General features: G+C 31.5%; 1 protein-coding gene across 1 annotated transcript; it reads right to left on the bottom strand.

The window, feature by feature from the left end:
• Window positions 1-10,151: 10,151 nt before the first annotated feature.
• Window positions 10,152-12,979, bottom strand: LOC110697309. The gene is made up of 4 exons (XM_021874683.1): window positions 12,677-12,979; window positions 11,765-12,470; window positions 10,803-10,947; window positions 10,152-10,451 (listed from the first exon to the last, which is right to left on the bottom strand). The coding sequence occupies exons 2-4, from the start codon at window positions 12,285-12,287 to the stop codon at window positions 10,391-10,393; spliced, it is 729 nt and encodes a 242-aa protein (XP_021730375.1). The 5' UTR covers window positions 12,288-12,470; window positions 12,677-12,979; the 3' UTR covers window positions 10,152-10,390.
• Between the last annotated feature and the right edge of the window lie 6,354 nt (window positions 12,980-19,333).

Below are 19,333 nucleotides of genomic sequence, written 5' to 3'. Positions count from 1 at the left end.
GAATTGATTTCATTTAATTTTATCATGATAGATTTTGAATTAAGTAACTTAATAAGTTAGTATTACTCGTGCATGCACGGGATCTAAACTAGTTAGCTATTAAAAGACTTATTAGTTTAGAAGGGAAATATTGCATTACTTTGAAATTATTTTTTTTTTCTTAATATAACAGATGTGGAAGGTTTTTCTTTTTCTTTTTCTTTTTTTTTTTTAGAAAAGAGGTGAAAGATTTAGAAAAGAAAGAAAAAATTGTAGTGAATTAAATATTTCCTAATTAAGATGCTTTGTTTCCTCAAAAACAGATGTGGCAAGTGGTGCCGGTGCGGTGGCTGGCTGAGTTAGGGGGTTAGGTTTTTTTTTTTTTTTTTTAAATTTTTTTTTAAACTAATTAACAACTGACACATGTACATGGTGGCCCCACTAACGGTTTCCATCCAAAAATCTGTTAGTGGGTGGTGAAACCAAAATTTTGGGATTTTTGAAGGTGTTATAATTAAACTTTTTTTTTTAACAGGTGTTAAAAACAAAATCGGGGTCTTTAGCAGGTGTTATTTTCTAATTTGGCCTAATAAAAAATAAATTTAGATGCTTAGTTACTGAAAATGATATGCATGTAATTACTTCTATAATTTTTATGTACGGGATTTACACTTTGACAATTTTCTTATACGTATACGTAGTAGATGTTGTAGTAGTATCCATGGAAAAAGATTTTAATAACCAAATAATACTTTCCAATTATTTCTTTTATTTGTCCAAATCGTTTTTTGCACAGTTTTAATGCAAAACTACAATTAAAATATCTCAAAATAATCTTTCAAAAAAGAAAAATCTCAAAATAAGCATTACCAAGAAATTAGGATTTTTTTTTTAAAAATATCCACTTACTATATATTGTTGTCGTTCTAGACTTCTAGTAATAAGTAACAATCACCTAGTTTTTTTTTAATTTTTTTTTGGTATTTTACCACCAGTATGTTATTATAAAAAAAGTGACTGAAAATAGCATTAGAGGCTAATTTACTAGAGAGCATAAAAAAGAACAAGAAGATAGGATGATGGCAACTTGGAATGAAACATTATTAAATTTTCCCACCAAACTATCCAAAGCCCCTATATGATGTTATTTTTATTCGCTAATTATTGTCTTGTTATCTAAATTGCAGGCACATTATTATTTTAAGCCATAAGCAAACATATGGAGGGAAGTTGTCAAGCCTTAATAATATTTAGTGTTGTTCGCGCATCTTATAGTTCTAGCAAATGGTCAAAATGCCACCTTAATATTGTTAATAAACCAAACATGCAAGCAAACAAATAACTACGATCTTTGTGTTGCAACATTAAACTCAGATCCTAAGACGGGTAATGCAAAAGATATGAGAGACATAGCCACCATCATGGTGTCCCATGTTGATGATGAGGCAAGCAAAACCCGAGATCACATCTCCGGTCTCCTATAGGATCGAACAATAGATAAACCGACGAAAAAACTCCTCAAAGCTTGCTTTGATAGGTATAACATAATCATAATAAATTGGCTTAGAGAAGTAAAAGAAGGTTTGTCCTATAGAGACTATGGCTTTGCTCGAGATTCCATGGCCGTGGTGCCAACAAATGTGGAGTTGTGTGAGAGGAGCTTTGAGGCACCAATCAAATCTCCCATATCTGCTGATAGCAAAGCAATGGATGACCTTTCGAATGTTGCTTATGCTATTGTGTTTTACATATTTACGCACCCCCCCTCCCCCCCTCTAAATTAATAGTGTTAGAATGTTATAAGAAAGGGGATTCAAGGGGACTCGATTCACATCAAATTTGATATATCAAAACTGTTATCCAAAACATTCAATTTTATTGGACACTTGATTCTCAAATGGCACACAGTTACATAACCCACATCGACACTAAAAATAAACATTAGCTAGTTTAAGATAGAGTTTTTATACTTCTTCCATTTTTTTTTTTTTTTATATATGTATATAAATTATATGCATCACTTTTTATATGTAGAAGTTTTAAATTAAATGCATTACTTTCCTTTTTATTTAATAAACTAGGTTATTCCCTTGCGATGCATGTTTATAATTAATCTTTCTTGTAATTTATGTTTAGTTGCATTACCTTGTATATGAAGATTAGAATTAGATATAAAAATAATATACATTTAAGGCAAGTAAAAAAAAAAAATGAAACCACGATCAAACATCAAACAAATTAGGTATGTGAAACTATAATCTAGGAGAGAAACTTGATTAATTGAATTTTGTATGGACACTTATGTATTGAAGTCAAGAGTAGATTTTTTTTTTTAAAAAAAATCATTAATATTTAATGACATCACACATAGAATTAGAGGGAAATTTTTTAATGTGAGAATGACACGTATAAGATAATTTAAGGGTTGATGATGTCAGCAATGTTTTGTTTTAGTATTAGTTAATAGATTCTATCTATCTCTCTCGTGTCACATGGGTCTTTTTTTTTTTTCTTTTTTCCTTTTCTCCCCTATCTCTCTCATCTCCAAAATTTGTCTAGGGCTTCGTAAATTTAAAAGTGATGCATATAAAAAAAGATCTGGCTAACGAGTGTCACAGGACGTTAAATAACTATGTAATACTCCCTTTGTCCTCAAATGATTTTTCCTTTTCAAATAATTGGGTCAAACTTTGCAAACTTTGACCATAAATTCCTGTTAATCTGTATGACATTATATATTCATGTGGTATCTTGTTGAATTTGTCACATTATATATTTTATTAATATCAATTTTTTATAATTTTTACCTATATGGAAATGAAGATAGAGACGTTTTAAGATATGTCTTGGAGATCGTAAAATTCAAATCGGAAAATCATTTGGGGACGGAGGGAGTACTAATTTAGGAATGCATGACATAATCACGCATTGATCGGTGTAATTAATTTAAATTTACATTAACATTTATACTTTTAGTTCTTTTATTTAACGCCTCGAGGACGCTAGTTAGTTTTGTCATTAAAAAAGGTTCTTATACCTAACACTCCGATGACGCTCATTAGCTTTTGTCATTAAAAAAAACGTCATGGGGACCACAACAAAATTCGTTTTTTTCTTCTTAATTAGAAACTAATAAAGCTTATTTAAGCTACCCACGTAGACAATACTTTCAATATCCTTAATTAAACTAAGATGAATTTGTCTATCATTTCAATATGGGAGTAATTTTATTAGCAATATGTGACAAGTGAAGAAACCTACCTAGAGTAATGGTGCCTAAAAGTATTAAAGTACCATCACTTCCTCCCGTTTATAAAAAATAATTTTATTTTTAATATCGGATACTCAGATTGTTGCTTCCTCTTATGCCAAATAATATTAAGTAACTTACTTCATGAGCTAAAGAAGCTGCGTTATTTTTGACCTTGTTGCCTAAATAATGCACGTTTACTTGTTGAGCATTTTTCAAACAGAAATCCTTGATTGTTTGTATGTCAGAATAAGCTAATATCGGAATAGAAAAATACTGAGGAAGAGACTTCAGAATCTGAAGAAACTCGTTGCTCTTCATCGTTAATTTATGGTTAGGATCAACTTTTTCTCTTGCATCTCATCAGGCTAATCATGCTCTTTATTGCATCCAATGAAATAAACGATGTTGGTAGATGGGTGTAAAGATTTTTCATAAAGAATGCTAAACGTTCTCCTATATGATAGAATCTCTGCTTCACAAACTCTTCATATGACAACAGATTGCCATAAGATCTATACTTCTGATCCTTGGAGTTCTTGTCGCTTCGTTTCATTGATTGATCAATTACTTCTTTCCAGTGCTTTCTTCTGTCATCCCTTTTCAACCCCTTACATTTTGCACCATCTCTTTCGCTACTATCATAACTTTCATCGTCGCTCTCATCCTCTTCCTCCTCATCATCATCGAGAACACTTCTGTCCCGCAAGTATTTTTAGTATTGCTCTTCAGGCTCTTCAAGTAAAGATATCATTGAATCCAAAGTATGCTTCCAACCATTTATAGGCGAAAGGCACTCAGACAGAACTTCAATTCGGCTCTATAGTCTAAAAATGCATGCAAGAGCTCATCATGTTCATCAACCTTCATTCGCTCACCGTTTCCAAACAGAACCACATCACCCAAACCATAAGTATCATACTTGAGAGACTGTGATAGTAAGTCCATCAGCCTTTTTGCGACTTGCAGAACTGCTATGTTAGTCGGAGCACAGGCTAATGTCCTGCATTTCAACCTGAAAAGTGAAAATAAAAGCCAAGCAACTGTTTTTGTTTTCCCTGTCCCCGGAGGACCCCATATGAGCATCACATTGTCTTTCTTGTGTGAGCATTTTCTCATCAGAGTACTGCTAAAAACAGCAGTTTTCTGTGACTCGTCTAACTTGAAAGAATCGATTGCCTCTCGTTATACTTGGATTCACATTGCTAAAGCTCCCACCAGAGGCGCATTAGTGCAATCTTCACCTGCCTGTAAACAGACAAGACCGTGGAAAGAAATTCAGATCAAACACTATCAGAGTATCAATACTAATGTAACAAATGCCGTTTGAACTTCTGAGTGCAGACCATTAATTAGGCCAATCCTTAGAATGACAGATGACTCGAAAATTATTCGAGTTAATATGTTGAAAATCATTATTATGATTAGCAGAAATTGCCCTGAAAGTTTTTTCTTCTTTTCAGATTGCATGTTTTTAAATATTATATCACATCCACATGTTGTACAGACTACAGTTAATTACAGTAACACAATTTAAAACCTAAGGTTATTTTGCAACTCAAATTTAAAATAGAGAGAGAAAGAATGTTCCTTACATCAGAGTTAGGTTGAAGAACTTTAATAACAAGGTTCAATTCATGCTCACACCAAGAGGATCAGGATGAAGTGCTTTCCATATCCTAGTATTTGTTATCAAGTTGATCAAGTAAGTCACGAAAACTCTTACACCCATATGAGGCTTAGGTAACAATTCCAAACCACCAAGTTCCTTTTATGAGAGAATTCGAGTCATGTCAGAACCATCCTCCATCGTCGTAACCAAGGCAACAAAGATGATTCTAATGTAATCTTATGACTTTTGACTACCATAATTTAAAAAATGGACGGTTGAGATTATTTATTTTATTTTTAATTAGTAATTTTAATTAAAAATAATTTTTTAATTATTTTAAATACATTTTTATCTTCCGGAAATTATTTTTTTAATATTTTCGAATTCTGAAAATAAAAAATATACATATAATAATTAAAAAAATAAATTTAAATTAAAATTACTAATTAAAGATAAATTAAAAAACAAATAATCTCAGCCGTCCATTTAAAAAAAATCGTGGTAGTCAAAAGTCATAAGACTACACTAGAATTTTCAAACAACAAAGGTCTGTCCAGGCCTATTCAAATCTTCAATTCTTCGTGGCTTAATATTCGAAAGAACAATTAGGTCCCCTGGCTCTGGCTCATAATGTCCTCCATTGTTCTTGAAATCATTGTCAAAATGTTGTAATAAAACTCCTTAGAAGGCTTATAATTTTTAGAAAACTCGATACATGATACCTCGCAAGCAGGGGCATTGCTGCCTACTGACTCCATTCCTGAGCATAAACTCGCTCGAGTTTCCTCCACAAGTGGGGTTTTTATTTGAATGCATTTGTATACTGAGTAGTTGATGAAAACACCTTTTGAATGCGTTTCACCTGTTCAGATCATAAATATTTCTATACGTTTGATTCCTCCGAAATGCTAGAGTATCAATCTTAAACCAAAACTTATAAACTGTAAATTGATAATCAACATAAACACTTGTCAAAGAAACTGGAATTAATCAAAATGTCACACAACTGACACAAGAGTTACAGGACAAATAGTTATCAGGAACGAAATTTTTAAAACCCATATTTAAAATTCCTAGACCTGTCATTAGACACATACCAAAACAAAAAAAAAAAAATGTAACAAGCATATGAGTATATCAATAACTTGTATAATAATTTTTGTAATGAGAGGATATGATGGAGTAGAATGGTACCTTATCCTTGTAAAAATTCTTGTTAAGCACGTCTCGAAAAGACCAAGAAAGCACCAAATCTAGTAAACCTGTGCTAGCCCCTTCCCATTTGTTTTGGCTATTAGAATTCTCCAGGGTAAACCTATAAAATATTGATCACTGCGGAAATCACTCTTGACTGAGGAGTTTCACATAATCCCACACGGAGCACTCCTTCTGTCCCTATTTTTTTTGTCCCATTTGACTTTTTACGGTCTCCAAGACGCATCTTAAAACATATATAATCCCATTTCTATATGCATAAAATTATAAACTTGATTTTAATAAAAATATATACTGAGACGAATCCAACAAGATTTCACTTGACTATATAGATTAATGAGATTTTACGGTCAAAATTAAAGTTAGACGTAATTATTTGCAATGGGGCAAAAAAACAGGGACATAGAGAGTAATAATTAAGTGGACCCTACAATACATGCGTAAAAACTGATTTAATTTATTGTCATCATTAGGTTAAAAATAAAGTAATTAAGTTGTATTTATTATTCTTCAAAAAAAAAATGTATTTGAGTCCTGTTTACTTCTTCTTTTTTTTGCTAAGCTGGATTTTTTTTACTAAATTGATTTTATTTTTGCTGAAATTAAATTAATTTACAGAACTAAAAATATTTTTACTAATTAAAACTTATTTTTACAAAATCTCTAATTTTTAATGAAGTGAAATTAATTTTGCTAATTGAATATTATTATTACAAGGTTGAAGATAACAAGGCCTTAGTCGAAATTAACTTTCTTCCCTAAAATCGGTCGATCTTACAATGTCACCTTACATAAAAAAAAGTCAACTACAAGTATGTATTATGTGACCTTATCCATATCCACAAAAATATGTGTCCAAGTATTCGACTCTGTATTATGTGAAATTTTCCATAATTTGAACTAAAACAAAGTGTCTAAGTAAAAAAGAGAGGTGCTTTTAGGGATTGTTTAGTTCACTTTATTTTTTGCTTATCTGATCTAGACTGGTCTGGTCTGATCTGACCTCATATGATATGATTTGACTAAACTTTGACATATGTGTACGATAATCTATAAAGAAGGAATATATCAAATGGGGTCTTGTTAAATTCGTATTAACGTCTATATTATTAATATGTAATTCTTATAATTTTTTTCATTACGAAATTAAAATATATAGCGATAATAAACAACACATAAAACGATGATGTGATCTAAAATTATTTTTTCCGTATATAACTAAAAAGAAGTTAAACTAAACAAAACCTTAGACAAAGCATAAAGTGTACTCCAGAATTTCCTTAATAACTTAATATAGAGTATATTATACTTAATGTTATATAATATATGTATTCAGTGGATGCCCATTCCCTTATGATAATTCTAGGATATTCTAGATATATTATGTTTATTATTTTACAAGGAAACCCTAATTGTATCACATGTATATTTATATATATGTACTCCTATATCATTGAATAAGAAGAATATAGATCTATTCTCTCTCCTATCTCCTATTTTTCTTCTCCTTGATTTCATAACACTCAACAACTTAATATACTTTAAAAATAAATAAATAAATAAATAAATTAAATAAATAAATAAAAATAGCCCATCCTTGCCGGATGGCAATTTGCACATCAGCTAGCTGAAGGCAATCGAAATCAATATTGACACAAGCTACCTATCTATAGCAGATAGGTAACCTTTTGACGTAGAAAATCATAATTAAACTTAATTATTTTTCCTATTTGTATCAATGTGGGATTACAACTTATTGTATTGGTATGCCAAAACTAACTCCACTTCTATTATCATCAATAATTGTAGCAATAACATCTATTAACATCCCCGTCAAAAAAAAAACATAGTAGCCATAACTTTTATCAATTATGCAATTTTTATTACCTAATTTATTGGTGGTTGAACTTATGTAATGAACTAATGATACAAATACCCAATTGACACGAACACAATTTAAATACCATTTTTTGAAAAAAAAAAAAATAAGTAATAAGAAATCATTAAACATAACGTGGGGAAAAAACTTAATTGTGTGAACCTGATTTGGACTAATATAAATTTGAAATTTCATATGTGACTGGTCACACCGTGTGGTCGGGGTTAGTTGGCCAGGGTTTACTCGGTTGATCAGGGCTTACTTAATCAGGGGTTACTCAATTAGGGGTTACTTGGTAAGGGACTACTCGTTCAGTTAGGGATTACTCGTTCAGTTAGGGATTACTCGTTCAGTTAGGGGTTATTCAGTCGGTCAGGGATTACTCATTTAGGGGTAACTCGAACAAACAGGGATTAATCGGTCAGGGGTTACCTAATTAGTGTTTTGGTGTATATTAGCCAGCCACATAGAAAACGCATTATAATATTATTGTGGACCTAAGGTTTTCACACGCCAAGCTGACATTATATTAAATATAGTTACCCTAATTCTAACACAGTAACCGTTATTAAAACTTATGTGGATCTCATGTCTTTCATAATGTAAGGAATAGCTCAAGTTGTTAGAGCATATAAAAGCTTTCATTAATTATAAAATATATTAATCTTTTTATTGACCTTTATTAGTTTATTATAACCCAATAACTATTACATTAACATAGTACCTTTTCGTTAATATAATGACCTTAATGTTTAGATAGCAACATTAAAGCAAGGTAGTGACCCTAATATTAGTGAATTACAATTAATTAGTGTAAACCATAACTATTTAAGAGTTTGTAACACCTATATACTCTGCAGCTTGTAGGTGATCGATGAGATAGTGTAATTACTCCCTTTGCATTTTTTTTTTATATAAAATGCATTAATTTGAGAGGTACATTTATCGAGACGTAACTTTGACCATTTAATATCTTAAATTGTTATTTACTCCGTAGTAAAAATTTCAACAAACTTGAATAATGAAATTGCAACAATAAACTCTAGCTGATAGGATGCCCAAGACTGAAAACATATTAGCTTTAAACTCCTATCAATAGTACAAGTCACCTTAGTCTGATCATAGATTCATAGTTACTACGGAGTAGTTCTCATACTCGGGCAAATAGTTGTATGAATCTTTCTTGATCAATTTCCTGGGCTTCAGTACACATGGATTGGTATCGTATCGCCTAATTCCATTCGGCAACATGAGTGAACGCTTCACTTGAGTTGAAAGTGTTGCAGCTCCATTCATGGTTAAGGGTATACTATACTGACATCCATTGGTTGGCCAATAACGAACCGTTCTTTTAGGACGCATAGAAATGTCGAGAACAAAGCTCTTATGCAGCAGCCATACATTGCTAAAGGTTAGGAGGTCGGAGTGAGCTTTGGAGAATAGATTGTTGGAAAAGGGAGAAAATGTGAGGTACTTAATAATTTTCAAACCAAAAAATTAATACAAGGGCCAAGATTGATTATGGGCCATTAAGCCTTCTCACCAAAAAACGAATACTGGCATTTATGGATAACTTATTAGTATAACTTACTCGTATTAAAAGTTTTACTCATAACATCTATGGATAACAGTGCATCTTGGCCTTCAGAATCCAGCCTACAACCATACCACTTAATTCATTTATGGTTGGATTAATTGGATCTTTTATCTCAGTAAGCTTGACAGCAGTACTTTTTTAGTTATTACTCCCTATTACATATGCAGGACCTCTACAACCGCAATCCGGAGCGCTACAGATACCAATCTTGACTCCACAGAAGTCTATCAGGGTTTTCGATGAATGTGGAGATCAAACTCAGGATCCCATTATTGGTTGACATACATATTAGAACAAGGTACCCAATCTTCGAGGCTGCTGGAAGAGCAGATTCGAGGAAGCATGCCGATGGCGTTAATCATGGAAACAGAGGTAACAATAGTAAAGTGCCGTGCTTACTGCACTGGCCAAAGCGCTAGATGTAACAGTAATGAATTATCTCCACATTGATATTGCAACTTGGAATCAGAGACTGAGGAACCTGCTCCAGCAGGAAACTGGCTTCAGAGGAACCTGATTTAGAGGAGGAGCCAATCCATATTTCCACTTAATTAAATGTTTCTCTTGTCCCCAACCCCTTAGAGAAGTTACAGGTATTCATGAGAGAAAAGAGGCAGTGTTTTAAAATAATTGTTATTCTATATATCAGTAAAATGCTTCAAGCCCCAAGAAGCTACGAAGCACACAATTTATGCTTATGCAACACTATGTACATCTCAAAATCAAAAAGCTACAGATTTTGTTATTAGTATGAGTGTTTTTACACAACCATCAGCAGCAGAAGAATAACTAACACACCAAATTTGGTGAATCCTGAAACCACAAAAGCACACTAGGGCCCTAGGCTGCAAGCTATACTCAGCCCACAGCTCTGCTCACCTGTTCTGCTCTATTATCCCCAGAAGACTGCTCCACTAATCTGCAATATATTGACTACATGAGAGGAGATTCTAATTGATGACTACTACATAAGACAGCACATTGAAGCGAGGTATGTTACTCAGACTCAGGTACAATGGACATGATTACTTGTCCAAGTGGCAGAACTTGACCGTACTATAAAATATTTTCAAGATTTGGGTCCAAAATGAAATGTCAAGTATTTATACTCAAATTAGAGTATTGAGAATCTAGCACAACCAAAAAATTATCTGCAGAACTTAATAATACCTATGAAATTCAAAACCGGGTCCGTTATCATAGCTTGCTGATGATATTGGGTTATGCTGAACAGAAATAACAAAAAATTATCTGCAGAACTTAATAATACCTATGAGATTCAAAACCGGATCCGTTATCATAGCTTGCTGATGATATCGGGTTATGCTGAACAGAAATAATGCTACGCTCTGCGACTCCAGATGAGATAGGCGATCCCTGGAAGCTTGCAGCTGAACTAGTCCTAGATGAAATTCCTGCAACATACAAGATATCAAACGACCTTTCAGCTGATTGTTAAGTATACACTTCCAGTCATGGGATCTGGCTAGCTCTAAATTTCATTCACCCAAAGATCATTGAATTTATAGTCAAACAAATGAACATACAAAACTAAAATTTCAACCAAATTTGGAATAGCTTATAACATAATCTCAAAGAATTGAAATCAGATTATCTGATGGTAGAAAAAGGATGATTTGAAGAAAAAAGATGATTTAGAAACTCCAACTCTGACAAACAGAAATTTCTGCAACTATACCATAGAAGCCGACAGTTTGAAGTATACAAATCCTCCAATCTGAAAATGTATTAAATTAACAAGGAATGGAATTAAATCAACATCTTGAAGCCAATTTTCTTCCAAATAGCAGAGGGATCTCACGCAGAACATATACTTTTGAACCTTTAACTAAAATATAAGGATAAAGAACCTTAATTCCCAAGCTTCTTCAATATTATAAGTCAAAAAAGAGCCTAAAGCATGAAACTGTGATCCACAAAGAAATAACAACAATGAAGAATGAGCTTAATGTGTGGTGGATACAAAGTGAGAATTATTAGAACAGAAAACCTTTTTTTACAACTATTACAAGTGCATTGAGTATTTATATGATAACTAAAAAAGCAACATGAAGAATTAATCAGACAAAAAAAATATATAATGATATAGGAGACAAAATACACTCATTCTGCTTTGCACGAAAACCAGCAGATAAATCTTTCATTAGATTTTCAAGGAACAAACTTTGGGGAGCGAAAATTTACAGAAACAGAACACGGGTAGAAATTTACCTTGCAAAAGCACAACTAGGCAGAACAAAACAGTAAGCAGAGTAGCAAATAGCTGGTTTTTTGGGGAAGAAACCCTTGCTTCTCTCGTCTTCTTCAATGCTTTCATTCGCTCAACCCTTGCACGCTTAAGTCTAGCAAGTTCATGAAGTTCCCTAATCAGCTTCTGATCAGCTGAATCCAACGACAAACCTCTAGGCGGTCTTGGGGGTTTCGGGGGTTTCTTAGCACTCATCGCCTTTGGTCTCTCCTTAACCACCTTCTTCTCCGGTAATTCCACATTCCTTTCATCTATTACCATTAATTTCACACTCTCCGTGTCTTCCCCGCCACAACTCGTAGCAATCGAAGGCGATAACCTCTCTTCAAACTTAATCCCTCCATTACCACTACCCTCAAAATACAATGGTTTCATCTTATTGTTCTCAATTTCTTCACCCCCACTATAATCTAGGTTATCACAAACTCCCCCCATTTCAAGATCAGCATCATAATACCCGTCTTTTGAAGTAACATTATCCATCATAATAATATAAATTTCCAATAACTTATCTCAACCGCAATACAACAGAACTCATTTCCTTACAATTTCCTAATATTTACACACTACCCACAAAATTTCTTCAATTAATTATATATTTTACACAAGATCCAACCCTAATTTCCGTTCCCCCAAATTAAATTTTTGACTCAAATGTTGGAAACAACCCTGCAATTTGAAGCAAACATTTAAAATTTCAAACACCCAGGAAATTGAACAACTATATATTATCCTAAAAATTCAAAGTGAACAATTAATAAGCACTAAATTAGCTCAAAAACCCAAGTTAAAAATCACATTCTCAATGCTATAAACAGCAGCAAAGTATCAAATTAATCTAAAAAATTGAATTAACGTATAGATTATAAAAATACCTTTTGTGGGGAGCGAAGAAACTGCAGATCCGAAGCTGGCAGTAGCAGCAGAAAACGAGGATAATTAAAGAATTTAAACAAAAAAAAAAAAAAAAGAAATAACTTGGATCCTTCGTGAATTAGTGAGAAAATTAGAGAGAGAAAAAAGGGGAAAAATGTAAGAGGATAAGTTTGAATTTGAGAATGAAAACCCAGAATTTAAAAAAGTATATACTGTAAAAGAAACTGAGTCTATGCTGTGAGTCACAGCTTTAATAAAAACTATATAATATAAAAATGATAAAAATGAGGGTCAATTTATTGAAAGTAACCCAATTAAAGATGGAAACCCGGGATTGTCACCGACACCTTATTACAAACCCATTTTATCATCAACTACCAAAAGCTTAAGACATTAGGATTGTCTTTCTATCCATTAAAATTAAGGAATACTAATTTGGATTTAAGTGTTTGGTTAATTGGGTGGGCATTCTATGAAGGGTCCGGGTCAAGTCTAGGTCAATGGATTCGAGTTTGCTCGTTCTTGGTTATCTTATTATGACTTGAAAGTTCGACATAAACATAATTCGAAATTGAGTTTAAAACATAATTTTTTGAGTAGAATACTTAGTTTTGATTTTTTTGAATATGTCTAGTTAGATTTTTTTAGTTAAGTTGGTTGAAAAAACAATTAATAAGCTAATTAATTAATGTTTGGTTTTTAACAAATGCTTTTTAGCCAAATATTTTCCCCATTTTGGCTTTTTTTCAGCTTGTAGTAAAGTCAACCGAAGTAATTAGGTAACAATTTGGTTAATGTTCTTTTTTGTAATTAATTGTGTATGTGTTAGAAAGCTAATTTCTAAGAGTAGCTTTAAGCTAGAGGTATAGAACTGGGCATGAAAGTAGTAGGTTAGTAACGAGACTTTTTAAGACGTTTGGCTGTTTATATAAATACATCAACATGAGCTTTGGTAGTTGCTTTTTCATAATTTAAATCATGGTTTTGCCAGTAGTTATTCTAGTTCATTTTGTATATTAATAGTCAACATCTACAATGACAAATAACAAATTCAAAGGATCAGTTCATGCTTGTGTCCTTTACAGCTACATTAAAATTAGTCACATAATAAATTATAGAAAAAACCAATGTGCCTTTTAAGTTTATTTTTAGGAAGACTTTTAAAGTAAGTATTAAATTATCTCGCCAAGAATTCACATAAGTTATAGTCAGTAGTCTTGATTTTATACCAAGTAGGCAATTATTTTATACTTATAAAATATAACCTACCTAGCCAACTGCCAATTTCGATTTAAAACTAGAATAGGTTGGCCCATAACCGTCACCATTCATCACCACTTAGCTCAAAGTATTCTGTATAATATTGAAATTAATAGGAGTAATTATATTTAATTAAAGTCAATAAACAATTAAACACTGGGACAATTAGTTTTTTTTTTGTTTTTTTTTTTTGGTAAACAAGGTTCACACCGTGATATCAAGTATTCCACAATTCACACAATATCGACCCCTTTTTCCTAACTATTTTTAAATCGCCTAAATATACATTCAGAATATAATACTACGTAGATTTATTTGAATTCACATTTATAAACTACTCAATCAATAAGTAGGTAAGTAAGCTATTTTTGAGTTCAAGATCAGCGTCGCATCAAGTGAGCATATAATATTAATAGATTATTACAAACAAGACATTCTAAGTTACCTTAGAAATTTTAAAAGATAACCCTAAAAATAATACTTTTATGAAGGAAAACATTTTAAGTCCGTCTAGTGTAAGGCTTTACTTCCTAAGAAAGGATATGTATTTTTAAGGATAAGTTGGTAACTTCACGTATATTATATTGTTAAGTTCATATTAATGTTGTACTACATATGTTATACATAGATTAATCAAAAGCTTTAAAAAGTTAATAATTCTTTTGAGAATGATTGACAATTTAACTCTAACAAATAGCACATAAAGTAAGCTGCAAAGACTCAAAAAGAAAGTCGACAATTGAGTTTTGCATGACCCACAAGCAAATAATAAAGATTCACCTTGTTTGTTTGCTTTACCATCTAATAACTACTATTTTCTTTGGCATAGCTTCTTTGAAATTTTATTAGTTAGTGTTTTGGTGATGTTAGCCCAACTACCCAATATTATCATAATACTATATTTGATGCAAATGTTAAGATAGATAATGTTATAAAATACAAATAAATGGCTAATCATTAATCATATTTAAGAGTTTGTACATTAATCACTAATCTGTAATCACTTATTACAATCACACGAAAACATTTTGTTTAAATAGGTGAAAGTTATGCCAATAGTGGCATCAATCATCCTTATTGAGAGATATTTATGAAAAAAAATATACTGTTCGCCATATAACTTTACGTGCTAAAGTTTCTAGCATAATTTCTATTGTAACTCTTAATCAGTTTGGTGTCTACCTAATATACGAAGTACATTATTGAGAATTCTCTTATTTTCATGTTTTTTTTAAAGTGATTGCTTGTCGTATATGTTTTTTTAAAACTTAAAACACACATTACGTGCATTAGATGTAGTGGAATGTAATAACGGAACAAGAAAGCGGTTGATAACCAACTTTGAAAGCAAGGGGTTCAGAAAAACAGGCGTAGATGTTGTCATGTGGATTAACAAGAAATTAGCTCCAAAATTTACTCGTACCAATGTTTTCTTATTATTGTAGTGCAACTTCTATAAATGTGGCCACTTTTTCTGTGGAATTGTTTTGTGGAAAGTAGAGTATAAATTTAGCATCTTATGAACATAAAACTCAGGTGTTTGAGATTTAATACCTGTATATTCTCCCGGTATTGATGGATCACATTAATGTAATGCACTTCATTTTCTGCAGCAATATTGATTTTTTTTTTTTTTTTTTTACTTCATGTTCTGAAAATTGGGAATTAATTAAAGATCTTTATAATTGACTTTTATTCTTTATGTTCACAAAATAATACGAGTTTACACTAGTAACTAATAATTGCGTACTTCACTCTCATGTAATGTAAATGTAAGTATGTAACCAGAAAAAAGTCTATTACATTCTCTTTTATTAAAAAAAAAAAAAAAAAAAAAAAAAAAAAACCATTGCAATATAGAGTATATATAACAGAATATTTAGGAGGGTTTTATTTTTAAAAAATAATTGTTTATGCGTTGTCGACAACATATTAAAAGAATTATTCTTCGAATCTTTAGCCTAAGAACATTTTATAAATTACGAAATTTCCAAAAAAAAAATAAAAAAAAATTAAAAAAATTAATACTTCGTACATATGGTTATGTTAAAAAAATAATAATGCAATTTGTTAGTACTATATGAAGTCGGTTGTATCTAGAAATATGTACTTAAGAAAAAAATTGTATCCTACGGGCTTGGTGCACTTATTAATTTTAATTAATAATCTAGTTTTGTTAGTTTACAACTGAGATTCATGATACTTCATAGTAAATGCGACCTAAATGAAAAAACGGGAAGTTCCGAAGTACATGTCGCAAGATACGTATCTCCTAATATAGCAGTCCCTACACCATCTTCTGATGTCTCAAAATCATTAAACCCTACTACTAATGTCTAATGTCTAATGTCTAATATCAACCTTTATTATTGAGCACGAGCACATTAAGCCTCGTGCCACCACCACTCATCGTATATATCTTAATCCCTCAACAAACAGCAACTAGAATTAATAGAGTAGCTGAGTGGGGTATGGTGATGCTAAGAAACAAATTGACCCAAGATTGACGTTAATTTCACAAAATCATTAACTAAATTTGTATTTCAACTTGGACATTGCATTTAATTCATAACTCAGTATGACATGCATTATTAGAAAAAAATAAAAAAAAAAATCTTGCTTGTTTGATCCTTTGTCCATTTGTCCTATTGTGTATTGTCTTATAAAGTTGATAATCAAACGCTTTGATGAGTTTCGGGTCATCTACTCATATAGAGACAAAGTTGTTGTGGGTTCGGATATTTTCGAATTACTATGTACTCGTAATTTGGAATGCATCAAGTCAAAGTATTATGTATCGAGTTAAGTGAGGTTTAGCTTGTTTACATTATTAGAGTACTATATTAGAGTAAGATTATTATATATGGGTTTGAGTTAGTTTACTGTCTATATACTATGTTTGGATAAGATCATAAGATGATATACTAGTTATAATTTAGGATGTTATATGAATTATAAGTTTGGTTATATTCTAATTAATTAAATAGTTATACGAGTATTATATTAATTAAAAGCATTATATTAATTGGGAGATTTATGTCATACATATAAATTGAATTATATTAAAAAAAAATGAAAAAAAAATTGTATGTATTTCCTCATGTAACAACAAATTAAATTATTGATACCTATTTACTGTATTTGTTATCTTTTCGTCATACTAGGTGAGACCAAACCTATCTAGAAGCATATCTTTGACAGTTAGTATCGTTTCATTTTCTATTGTCTGTCATCTCTAGTCTCTATCTGTGTGCCAATTTGGTTAGAGCAAGATTATTGGAGAGGATATATGTCCTCTTGTGTGGGGTTTTTGCTGATTTGGAGTAGTCCTCTTTGATGTTGGGTAATGTAGAGGATCCTCAAGGGGAAGAGGATTCTCAACAATCCTCTTCTGGTGAAGGATTGAGCACCTTGTCCTTTGTGCCAAAAGGATGAAGTATCAACCTTTTATTTGTTTTTTTGTTACATAATTTTACTAACTCAAAAAAATTATAATGGTAACATATTTTTAAAAACTAATTTTACCAACGGTTGTATTTTTTTTTCTCTATAAAATGAACCTAATTTTGGCCATTTTTTATGCACTTCAATTTTACATCTTTTTCACTCCTTCCTCTCTTTCCTCTCTTTTTATAATTTTCTTTTGTAATAGATGAAAATAATCATAGTTATGGAAGAAATATGAATTTGGCAGAATATTTGTGGGCAAGATTTGAGCATACTAGTAATCGGTAAGGAAAAAAGAGGATAATTAGTTATTTGTCTTTAATTTCTTGTATTTGTTGTACTTTAGTGTATCAATTAGTGTTTTTATTCCTAATTTCATGTGTTATTGTATCAAAATATTGGTAAAGTATGGTAATTTTTATTAGACCTTATGATTAAAGAAATCAATAAAAAAATAATCTTTCACAAAGATAAAATTTGAAGGTGGGGCCATATTTATAGTATAAAATGTATCAAGAGGATACCCTTTAATGTGGGAAAAATAAATGGAAGATGATGGAAGAGAAGAAAGAGATAGTGGAAAATGAGGTGGATGAAAGAGGGTATGAGGTGTCAAAATAGGATAAGGAGAGAGAATGTTTGAGAGGACAAAACCATCCTCACCAATATTTATACTCTTAGAGAAAAACTCAATTTATATGTATGACATAAATCTCCCAATTTAAAAAAAAAAAAAAAAAAGAAAAAAAAAGACTCTGTAATATTCACACCGTGTTAGACCTATTACTTTTTAACTCGATTATTGGAGTATGTAACTACACACTTTTAGAGGAAGCTTTATTATTATTATTACTCGGAATACCGAAACAAAATGAGTATACCATCTCATACAATAAAAAGGATGTTGTGCATAATAAAAAAAATATTATAATCATATCTCCAACTAATGTGCTAAGTACATTCATGAAATCATAATTAATAGTATATAAAATTTGATTGAGAGAATCATAATGATCTTGTGTCCATTATACCAACTTGCCAAATACTACGTACATTATAGTTATATAAGTGATGTTCATAATCATAACCCTCTTAAAATTTTCACCCAACTCTTTGAAACACCTTTTTTTTTTCCATCCATTCTCAAAAAGCTCAAATAAATAATCATAACCGTTACAAACTCAACAATACTTGTATAGATATTACGGCGTGGTCCAATGCTCTAAACCCATGCTATATGTGGAGCCAAGCTCCTCGGCTAAAGGAAAAAAAAAAAAACATTTGGTGGTTATTGGAATTATCAAGAACAGGAGCAGGTGCAGCAGGGGTGAGGAGCCAATATCAGACAAAAAACAGAGGAATGAATCCCCAAATAATTTGCTCTCATTTATGCATGCCCATAACGCCAGACTTTTGCCAGCCAAAGCCAAAGGTCACAACGCTCTTCTTAATTTCTATATGCTCTTCATTTATGAGCTTTAATGTTCACAGAATCACAGGATACAGTATACATATTCTGCAACAATTCAAGCACAGACTAGCATTTACCTTCTCAGAAGGTTTTTCATGAATCTTACTAGTACAGTTTAAAGCTTCGTATCTATTTTTAGTACGAGGAGATTTTCTTTTCTTTTTTTTTTCTTTTTAGAAGGATTGTATAGAACTGAAACCTCTCACAAACCTTCATCCCCAAAAAGCACCTAGCGAGGTGTAATACCATAATCTTTAAGTCACGAAGCCAAACCTTTACCATTAAACCAAGTGTTACTTGATGGGGGATTATTATAGATAGACCTGCCTACCAATTCTTTGTCTATTTCAAACTAGTTCTTGTACAAAAAACTAGTTTAGAGGGGGTGGGTATGTACAATAATAAAGACCCTATCCATCTTCACTTAATTTTGTTCTGAATTAAAAGTATCATTTAGTCGAGGGTGAAATTTGTTTGA

This window comes from Chenopodium quinoa, unplaced genomic scaffold, assembly GCF_001683475.1.
Source record: "Chenopodium quinoa cultivar QQ74 unplaced genomic scaffold, ASM168347v1, whole genome shotgun sequence".
Taxonomy (NCBI): Eukaryota; Viridiplantae; Streptophyta; class Magnoliopsida; order Caryophyllales; family Amaranthaceae; genus Chenopodium; species Chenopodium quinoa.
The sequence above is the reverse complement of the archived record's forward strand: the minus strand, read 5'-3'. Positions and strand labels throughout refer to the sequence as shown.

Excerpts from the sequence above, each read along its gene's own strand:
- LOC110697309 (XM_021874683.1), bottom strand. The coding sequence starts at position 12,287 with ATGATGGATAATGTTACTTCAAAAGACGGGTATTATGATGCTGATCTT. Across the intron at positions 10,948-11,764 it reads CCTAGTTGTGCTTTTGCAAG|GAATTTCATCTAGGACTAGT; the intron begins GTAAATTTCTAC and ends TGTATGTTGCAG. Across the intron at positions 10,452-10,802 it reads TCCGGTTTTGAATCTCATAG|ATTAGTGGAGCAGTCTTCTG; the intron begins GTATTATTAAGT and ends AATATATTGCAG.